Source organism: Cajanus cajan, chromosome 1 (assembly GCF_000230855.2).
Source record: "Cajanus cajan strain Asha chromosome 1, NIPB_CcT2T_4, whole genome shotgun sequence".
Classification (NCBI taxonomy): Eukaryota; Viridiplantae; Streptophyta; class Magnoliopsida; order Fabales; family Fabaceae; genus Cajanus; species Cajanus cajan.
Window position 1 is genome coordinate 39,451,249 of NC_138517.1, and position 10,857 is coordinate 39,462,105.

The following is a 10,857-nucleotide window of genomic DNA, read 5'->3' on the forward strand; positions in this document are numbered from 1 at the left end:
TGAAAAAACTGACTTTTTGTATTTTAATATTTAGATATAATCAATGAAATTAAAAATGCGACGTCTTTAATTTACATAATAAAATATATTAAAGAGTAATAATTTAATTTCATAACTAACAAGAAAGGTTTGAATTCTAAAAGATAATTTCTTTTTATAAAATAAGTGGATCTAAATTGTGTAGTTTTGAGTGGATAAATTTTGACGAAAATTATTGTAGCTTTAATAATATATAGATATTTTTCCAGACTCTTCTTATTATTTTTAGTAATTTGATGTAATACAATCTTTTAATACTTTAATTAATGTTTAATCCTGTTTGTCAGAAAAATTATCAAAATAATTGACCATTTAGAGTTTAACTGTGTCTCTTGTAATTTTAAGATTCTCAGTTGTTCAAAAATAATTACCAGAAAAATATATAAACATTAATAAAAATGCACCAAAAAAAAACATTTAATGAAAAGTGAAAAATAAGAGTTTTACAGAAATTATTATTTTATTTTTAAAATATTAGCTTTTATGTTTAGTTAACGAAAAATAAACTTTCATAACATAATTCTATATTATGGTTTATATATTGCAGAGTGTTATTGATCGCATACTAAACTTTTTCAAACTTGATATATTGATGTATTCATTCGACTCTTTTGAGTAAGTCGTGTATTCATTAATTTTTTTGGTAGGCATTCTAGCATCTCTCACATCAGAAGAAAGCAATATAAAAAAATGAAGAAGAATAAAAATAATAAGACAGAAAATAAAGAAAAATACATTACTCATTCATTAAAATTATTTTATTTCAGTTTTTTTTTATACTAATGACATTCTCCTAAGAACTTTTTCCATTATCATCCTTGTAATGTAGTATCATTTGTTCTTACATGCTTGCAAGCAAGAATCCACTGCATAAGATGCAGAAAGGCCACCATCTGACACATAAAGTCAATTATTAAAATTGTGTAAGAGATTAGTTAACTCAATTATCAATAATAAGAAATAAAAAAAACATACATAAGGTCAAAGAAAGTAGAGTTATATACCAGTGTTGATGTCAACGGAGTTGGTCAAGTCACAAGCTTTAATACAATCATAGGCAACACCACTAGACATTTTATGACAAAGTGAAGAACATGTGGTAAAACAATTATAACTTATATGTGTAGCACATTCTATACCACATTTGACCAAACACTTGACCCTATCAAAAAAATTGTTTGGCTCGATAGATGAAGTTGGAGGATTGACATCGGCTTGCACAAAGATTAACATAATTATCATCAAAATCATAACTGCAGTAATACGAATGTTGTTCATTGTCATGACACTTCCCTATGTCTTTACAATGTACCAATGGTTTGTATGTTTGTTATATTTTGGTTGTGATGTTTCAATTAAAAGACAAAATGTCAATTTATAGGCATAGAGCAATGCATGACAAATAATTTTAATTCCTAATTAACAATATTAATTTCATAAGGTTAGAACGATTTTGTGCTAGCAAAACTGATTTGATTTGTATTAATAATAAATTATCTACATTAATTAAATATAAATAACATCAATTTAATTATATGTGTATTGCGAATCAAAACAAGTTTTAACAAAATAAATTAAGACAATAAATAAAAAAAATAAAATCAATTTTATATATAGAAAAAATCAAATATATAATGCATGCGTTTTTTTTCTTTAATCAAAGATATCTTCCGATTCAATTGATAGTTAGAGACTAACTCGTATAGCTTACTAAAGAAAATACTGCATTTTAACCATTTTTAAATTTATAATCTATTAAGATAAGAATGAATTGCATTAATTTAATAATGTTAATTTTGGAATATTGATCAGAAACAAGATTCTCACTAAAAAAAAAATCAAAGTACATATATTATTATTATTATACTAAAAGTAGGAAAATACTTAATAATATTCGACCTATTAAAATAAAGTTACCAAATTCTGATTTTTTTTAACGTACTTATATTCTTCTCAAAATTTCAAACTATATAATATATACTAAAAAAAGAAAAAAATAATTGAATTTATCTTGAAAAAATGTTGTCCAGAAACAGATAAAAAAGTAATGCTAATTATTTTATGAAACACTATTTTAATTATACATGATTTTGTTTTTACTTTATTTACCTGACATAATCGAAATTTGAAACAAAAACATATGATTATAAATAAATATATGAAAATTAATTTTTAAATACTTTTATTAATAATAAAATATATACATGCATTAAATTAATTAGTAAAAAATAATAATTTAAATATCTATTGTGCTTCATAACACGTTTAAGCATAATAAATTAAGGGAAGAAACAAAGTAAAAATATCTATATAAATTTTGAAAAAATTACAAATATATAATAATTAAATTAATAATTACTACCGAGTCATTGGCCCGACTAAAATTTAACCCAATTTCTTTAAGTAAAGTTTCTTAGTGAATATTAGTCATTGAAAATTTGATAAATATTTTACACTAATAAAATAGTTTAAAAAAATTAATAATTGAATCATAAGAATTTAAATTGTAATAAGCCAGTAAATATTCTTGTTGTTTATATTAGATGTGCAAAAATAATAAATAATATAAACTAAACAAATAAAGTAAACATATTCTCATATTTCTTTTAAAAGTACTTAATAATTACTCTTTGAAAATTTAAACTGCATCATCTACATACTTAATTTAAAAGTAATGGAAGATATTTGTATATAATTTAATACAAAAAATATATAGTTGAAAAAAGGTTTTATAATAATAGATCGAATAAATTAGTTATTTATCAATTGACAATGAAATCATAAAATTGTACAATTATAAAACTTTGGTAAATAACTTTGTAAGTAAAAACGCTGAAAAATTATGATTATCATGATTTATATTATCTTATGTCTCTTTAAAAAAAAATTAAAACCTCAATTTCTAGACACCTTCCCATTGTTACAATCATAGAAAAGTATGTCGGTGAATTCTCTAAAAGACCACTTTTACAAGTGGTCCATCGTGCATCATGAACAATTATCACTAGATGTATCTAAGGTTACTGTTTACCAATGCACCTTATCTCACTGGATCCAAATTTTGAATTTTTTATTGAATTTTTTTTTAAATTACCCAAAAAAAAACACGTGTTACGGAGAACTGACGCAGCTGCTGTCACTTTCGGAACGGACCGTTCTAAAATCAGAACGGCCCGTTCTAGATGAAAAAATAACACATGAATAATGCACCAGAACGGGCCGTTCTAGAAGAAAAAAACACGTGATGACTGGACCAAAACGGGCCGTTCCGAAATCAGAATAGTCCGTTCCAGATTCAAAAATAACATATGAATAGTTAAACCAGAACGGGCCGTTCTGAATTCGGAACGGCCCATTCTAACTACATATTTGACATAAGCACTTTTTTTAAGCAAAATAATATTTTTTTTTCATTCTACTAAATTATATTTAAAATTTAAGTATAGTTTTTCAATTGATAATATTTTTCTATTAGAATTAGAGGTTTACATTAATTATATGCGTAAATTTCTAATTATAATTTGAAAATAACACCAAACAAAATTTTCTATTATAAATATAATTTTCTCTCATTTAAATTATTGCAAAAATTTGTTAGTTTTACTTTTATATCTCGACATTTTCCTCTTAAAAAAAATGATGTTACCAAATATTTTTGAATTTGATTTACATTAGTTTAATTGCTTTTAAGGTGCATAGACTTTCGTGGTTTTGTTGTCAATGCTACAAACATTAGGCGTCGATTAAATGTGACCTAGTGTGAGGAGAGATACTCATTTTCTGTTTGGATTTGCATTGGGTGCTAATGTATGTGGCGTTAAATATAAGTTAGACAAAGGCCCTCTGCCTAATTAGCAGACACGATAGAATAGGAGACTTTTTGCCTCAATGACATTAGGTGTGGGTAGTTTAGTGCTAAGCGTGAGTGAGATATGAAGCCCCTTCCTCAATGACATCAAGCATCCTATGAATGAAGCCCAAAACTAGGCCTAATAAGCTTAAAACCCAAAAAGTCTCATATTAAGGCCCATAATACAAGACCAAACAATATAAACTCCTATACTACCAAATATATGAGAAAGGTGGTCATCCATGTAAAGCCCAAGTAAAGTGAACCCTAGGCCCACCAAACCCATTGGGCTCACTAAGCTCAGAAGCAAACAAAAACCCAAAGGCCCATGAAGTCCAAAACTAGGCCCAATAAGCTTAAAATCTAAAAAGTCTTATACTAAGGCCCATAATACAAGACCAAACAATATAAATTTCTATACTACCAAATATATGAGAAAGGTGGTCATCTATATAAAGCCCAAGTAAAAGGAACCTTAGGCCCACCAAATCCATTGGGCTCACTAAGCTCAAAAGCAATCAAAAATCCAAAGGCCCATGAAGCCCAAAACTAGGCCCAATAAGCTTAAAACTCAAAAAGTCTTATACTAAGACCCATAATACAAGACCAAAAAATATAAACTCCTATACTACCAAATATATGAGAAAGGTGGTCATCTATGTAAAGCCCAAGTAAAGAGAACCTTAGGCCCATCAAACCCATTGGGCTCACTAAGCTCAAAAGCAATCAAAAGTCCCATGAAGTCCAAAACTAGGCCCAATAAGCTTAAAACCCATAAAGTCTTATACTAAGGCCCATAATACAAGACCAAACAATATAAACTCCTATACTACCAAATACATGAGAAAGGTGGTCATCCATGTAAAGTAGAGCTGTCAAAATGGGCTGTGACCCGTGGGCCAACCCGGCCCACCCTGAAAATGGGTCGGGCTGGGCCAAAAAAATAGAAGTTTTATAGTAGGTGGGTATATCTCAACCCGGCCCACTTTTACCCGGCCCACCCGGGCCAAACCCGTGGTAGGCCGGGCAGCCCACCAACCCACCAATTTTTTTTTCAATGGAAATTTAAGTATGATTTGTAGTTAATTTTGTATGATGGGATATTAAAAATTTTTATTTTGAACTTTTATCATGATTTGTATTTAATTTTGTATGATGAGTTATGACTTATGGCTATTAATGATGCTAATTTTATGACTATTATATTAATTTATAATTAATTTTAAATTTTAAATTTTGTTGTTAATTTTTTTTAAATTTTTGGTGGGCTGGTGGGCTGGCACGTATAACCCACCAACCCGTGGTGGGCCGGGTCAGGCCAAATTTTTTTTGAGAAAATTAAAAGCGGGCCGGGTTGGGTTGGCCTGTTTTTAAAGTGGGTCAAGGTGGGCTAGCCCACATGGGCCGGGCTGGCCCGTTTTGACAGCTCTAATGTAAAGCCCAAGTAAAGAGAACCTTAGGCCCACCAAATCCATTGGGCTCACTAAGCTCAAAAGCAATCAAAAGTCCAAAGGCCCATGAAGCCCAAAACTAGGCCCAATAAGCTTAAAACCCAAAAAGTCTTATACTAAGGCCCATAATACAAGACCAAAACAAAAGCCCAAAGGCCCATGAAGTCCAAAACTAGGTTAGTGAGCCCAATCGATTTGATGGGCCTAAGGTTCTCTTTACTTTGGCTTTAATAGGATGACCACCTTTCTCATATATTTGGTAGTATAGGAGTTTATATTGTTTGGTCTTGTATTATGGGCCTTAGTATAAGACTTTTTGGGTTTTAAGCTTATTGGGCCTAGTTTTGGGCTTCACGGGCCTTTGGACTTTTGATTGCTTTTGAGCTTAGTGAGCCCAATGGGTTTGGTGGGCCTAAGGTTCTCTTTACTTGGGCTTTACATAGATGACCACCTTTCTCATATATTTGATAGTATAGAAGTTTATATTGTTTGATCTTGTATTATGAGCCTTAGTATAAGACTTTTTGGGTTTTAAGCTTATTGGGCCTAGTTTTGGACTTCATGGGCCTTTGGGCTTTTGTTTGCTTCTAAGCTTAGTGAGCCCAATGGGTTTGGTGGGCCTAGGTTCTCTTTACTTGGGCATTACATGGATGACCACCTTTCTCATATTTTTGGTAGTTTAGGAGTTTATATTGTTTGGTCTTGTATTATGGGCCTTAGTATAAGACTTTTTGGATTTTAAGCTTATGGGGCCTAGTTTTGGACTTCATGGGCCTTTGAACTTTTGTTTGCTTCTGAGCTTAGTGAGCCCAATGGATTTGGTGGGCCTAAGGTTCTCTTTACTTGGACTTTACATGGATGACCATCTTTCTCATATATTTGGTAGTATAGGAGTTTATATTGTTTGGTCTTGTATTATGGGCCTTAGTATAAGACTTTTTGGATTTTAAGCTTATTGGGCCTAGTTTTGGGCTTCATGGGCCTTTGGACTTTTGATTGCTTTTGAGCTTAGTGAGCCCAATGGATTTGGTGGGCCTAAGGTTCTCTTTAATTGGGCTTTACATAGATGACCAACTTTCTCATATATTTGGTAGTATCGGAGTTTATATTGTTTGGTCTTGTATTATAGGCCTAAGTATATGACTTTTTGGGTTTTAAGCTTATTGGGCCTAGTTTTGGACTTCATGGGCCTTTGAGCTTTTGACTGCTTCTGAGCTTAGTGAGCCCAATGAATTTGGTGGGCCTAGGGTTCACTTTACTTGAACTTTACATGGATGATCGCCTTTCTCATATATTTGGTAGTATAAGAATTTATATTGTTTGGTCTTGTATTATGGATCTTAGTATAAGACTTTTTGGGTTTTAAGCTTATTAGGCATAGTTTTGAGCTTAATTCATAAGATGCTTGATGTCATTGAGGAAGGGGCTTCATATCTCACTCAATTGAAAAACTATACTTAAATTTTAAATGTAACTTAGTAGAATGAAAAAAAAAATTATTTTGCTTAAAAGAAAAGTGCTTATGTCAAATATGTGGTTAGAACGGGTCGTTCCGAATTCAGAACGGCCCGTTTTTGATTCTGGAACGGCCCGTTCTGGTCCAGTTATCACGTGTTTTTTTTCTTCTAGAACGGCCCGTTCTGGTTCATTATTCATGTGTTATTTTTTTATCTAGAACGGGCTGTTCTGATTTCAGAACGGCCCGTTCCGAAAGTGACTGCAGCTGCGTCAGTGCATCGTAAAAAGGGATTTTTTTTTTGGGTAATTTAAAAAAAAATTTCAGTAAAAATTTCAGAAATATTAATCCTGTGTGAAGGTGTACAATATATTCTTACTCATTAAAGCACAATCTCAACCATTCATTATTTTTAATATTATATCTATGATAATTTTTCATTCATCACCTATGGACCACTTGTCAAATTTTACTATCTGAGACATCACCAAGTATGTCATACATAGATTTTGCTATATTTCATTAATCATACGCAATGGACAAGCAGGTTGATACTAGATTTCTGTGCCAATTGACTCTGAGCACCTTTATAATATATATATATATATATATATATATATATATATATATATATATATATATATATATATATATATGCTTGCTAAATAAAACACTATATATACTAGATTTTGCTATATTTCATCAGTCATACACAGTGGACAGCCACGATGATACTGGATTTCTACGCCAGTTGACTCTGGACACTTTTATCAGGCTATATAATATATGCTTGCATAATATAAAACACTTCATATTATTAACAACATATAACTGAGTTTGCTTATCAAGTCACAAAAGATGAGGAACCATCAAATATTCATCTAGGACTTATAATTCGAGATATGAAAGACCTTATGATACAACTGCAGCAAAAGGTGGACCTTGGCAATCACATAAAAGACAAATTTAATCATCCAAAACTGGTATTGTATAAACATATTAACTTCTATTAATTGCTGCAATTTCACATACAAGAACAAATCTTCAGGAACCAGCAGCTGATGGTGAGTCAAATAATGTTTTCCCTTTGTACTTTTATGTAACGGTTTAATCTGATAAGTATCTTTTCTTATCTGTTGTAATGCCCACAACAACACTGTTCACCTGTGACATAAAATTCTTATAAGTAAAAAAAAATGGTAATACGAAGTAAAAAAAAAATAAAAATAAGTTTAAGTATCCTTCTAGTCCCTTAACACAATTTTTTAAATCAGTCTATTTAAATTTATTTATTTTACTCCTAAAAAATTATTTTAAAAAAATGTTTTCAGTCACCAACGAGGGATAATTAAAAAAAAATAGTGGCTTCAAGTAGTATATAAGAATTAAAAATGAATAACCTTCAAGTAGGAATTAAAAAAAAAAGGCTATACTAAAAACATACTCCAGTCAAATATGGATCCAAAACTAATGAAAAAAGAAAAGCAATAGTAAATACCAATTTGCCAGTGGAATCAACAGTCATTGGATTTTGTACTATGATAGTTTGGGTATGAGAAAGAGGCATTGACTGCAGGCAACAGAATCATGTAATAGATATGAATATCATAACAAGAACATAACAATACATCTGATCTCACGGAATCACCAAAAGAAAAAGAGAAAAGCATACCGATGAATTAGAAGGTACTGTTCCATTTGATCTCAATACAGGAATGCGAAGCCTTTCATTGGTCATCTACAGAACAAGAAGCAGAAGCCATTAATCAGATGGTACAAATAATATTACATAAAATGCAAAACATTATTTGCATCATATTTCCAAGATTTTCATTCATGCATGCTACTGTTAGATACTTCTAAATGAGGTGAAATTGAATAGATTGTATGAATGAATACTTACAGTGACATTAGTAATAAAGTGACAAATTGCACATTTGACTGAGGGAGCTCCGTAAGGATACATGAGTGTTGTCCGGCAGTTCCCACAATGGACATGGCTTACTTGATTTAATTCTTTTTTATCAAAACACAACACAAATCAACAATTAATAAAGTCAATAAACAATTTAACCTAATAATTAATTAATAAGCATCAAATATTACAGTAAAATAATGAATTCATCATTGGAATTACATACAATAGAGAAAATGGAACCTATTAAATGACCTCTCAGACACACCCAACATACTGTTGTTTATGCAGTATGATTTTGTGCATATAATAACCATACTACACAGCTCTCTGAATTTGAATTATGCTGATAACATTCATGAATATTACAAACTTTCATCAAGGATACATAATCAAATTAATTTTAATCCAGGTTTTGGGTTATGTTTATATTCAAATGAATCTGGACTGTGCTCTATAATGTTTAGCTAAATGTTGGTTTTCCGCATGCATTTCTGTATTTAAGGGGTTATGAATATATTAGGGTTTAGAAAATTGACTTTTTGTTATCCTTGCATGTTCCCTCCCCTGTAATTATATTAATTATTATATATTTTTTCAATCCTTATAGAGATGAAAATTATACATTTATGATGAACCGTAAAGACTTGGAGAAAGATGAATCGGAAGATAATTCTTTTCAAGATTTATTGTTCCATTTTATAAACTAAAGAAGGCAAAGAATTACGATTTATAGCTAAGACATAACCAACTAAAAGATAAAACTAATAAGCTATTATATCATATCATAACATGTAAAGTAAGTTGTTATGATATGATGAATAAGTATATTCTAATACTGATAAGCATATATATCCTAATAATAATAATGATAAGAATATGTCCTAATATTTTTCCTACTACCTTTAAATATTGTGTGTGCCTCATAAATATGAATATTGCAAGTCTCAATAATATTAAATATTGTATATTTTCCACTCTTCTGTAGCTAGGAGGAATATTATACTTGTTATCATTCCATATAAGGGTAAATATATATCGTACACTTTTTTAATTCCATATATGAATGAATTCCCATTCTTTATAAGAATTAATTAGGAATGCATGTTATACTATTTCTCATTCTCTATAAGAATTAATTAGGAAGGAATTTTATACGGTTTCTTATAGAAATTAATTAAGAATGCTGTAATGTACCTGGTGCAAGGTTAATAGCGTGACAGTAAGGACATGTCACACTTGCAGCACGACGCGGGTACACTAGAAATGTCCTACAGCCTCCACAATGAAGTTGTGACATTTCCATTCCTGCAAAGGCATCAGAAAATTAAAGGTCCCTAAATATGTAATTCATTTAAGCTTGCACCATTTAATCCAATGTGAAACCAAATGAACATTCTAAACATGTTGTAACAAGAAAATATCTGAAATCTTTAAAAGAAAGCATACGAGGAGGAGGAACAGAATTGATGGTGTTGCAAATTGCACAGCAAACATTAGATGCTCCCAAAGGGTAAACAAGGATGTTCCTACACCCGTTACACACGCTCCTCATAACTGCAAAGACACATGCACACACATTAGTTACTCTTAAACAATTTTAATCCCTAACACAAATCATAGAATATGTAACATTTGAGAAGGGTAGAAGAATAAGAATACCTGTGTCGTGCAGTGGAATATGTTGAAGGAGAATGTTGATGAGAGGAATCGTTGAGATTAATTAGAAAGTTTGAATTCTGAACTTGCAACCTCCAATTGTTATCAATATTTAATAATTAGGAAATTTTACCTCCAAATTTTTCATTTAGGTGGTCTAATTAATTAACCCAACAATTTCTCTTATTTCATTTGTTGAATTTACACCGCCATATTTTGTCAACTACCAAAATTTAAATTTTAAAAAATAGAAAATCATAGAGGAAAAGGAAACAGTCTAATTCCATTTTCAATATTTATATTTTAATTTATATGTAATTTTAACAATTTTATTTTAACTACTTGGATTGAATTTATGTGATTTAAATTAAGTTTATTGTCATTATTCATTTTAGTATTCAGTGAAAGTATAATAAAAATACAATATATTGCATAAAGTGATAAAAAAAATACCAAATTTAAATTTAAAAAAAAAAGTTAATTGAAA

At 30.1% G+C, this 10,857-nt stretch overlaps 1 protein-coding gene and 1 long non-coding RNA gene across 2 annotated transcripts; both read right to left on the reverse strand.

The window, feature by feature from the left end:
• Positions 1 to 761: 761 nt before the first annotated feature.
• LOC109803189 (uncharacterized) lies at positions 762 to 2,690 on the reverse strand. The gene is made up of 2 exons (XR_002240145.2): positions 1,044 to 2,690; positions 762 to 932 (listed from the first exon to the last, which is right to left on the reverse strand). It is a non-coding gene; the product is annotated as an uncharacterized LOC109803189 (long non-coding RNA).
• A 4,827-nt stretch (positions 2,691 to 7,517) lies between these two features.
• LOC145949663 (protein LOL2-like) lies at positions 7,518 to 10,472 on the reverse strand. Its single transcript, XM_083060333.1, has 7 exons — positions 10,374 to 10,472; positions 10,161 to 10,268; positions 9,909 to 10,019; positions 8,700 to 8,812; positions 8,469 to 8,534; positions 8,295 to 8,366; positions 7,518 to 7,960 (listed from the first exon to the last, which is right to left on the reverse strand). Exons 2-7 carry the CDS (start codon positions 10,264 to 10,266, stop codon positions 7,904 to 7,906), a joined length of 525 nt encoding a protein of 174 aa, XP_082916459.1. The 5' UTR covers positions 10,267 to 10,268; positions 10,374 to 10,472; the 3' UTR covers positions 7,518 to 7,903.
• Between the last annotated feature and the right edge of the window lie 385 nt (positions 10,473 to 10,857).

Coding starts and splice junctions, on each gene's coding strand:
- LOC145949663 (XM_083060333.1), bottom strand. CDS start 10,266: ATGAGGAGCGTGTGTAACGGGTGTAGGAACATCCTTGTTTACCCTTTG. Junction 8,813..9,908: donor CGCTATTAACCTTGCACCAG/GTACATTACAGC, acceptor TTGATAAAAAAG/AATTAAATCAAGTAAGCCAT. Junction 7,961..8,294: donor TTGATTCCACTGGCAAATTG/GTATTTACTATT, acceptor TTTATGTCACAG/GTGAACAGTGTTGTTGTGGG.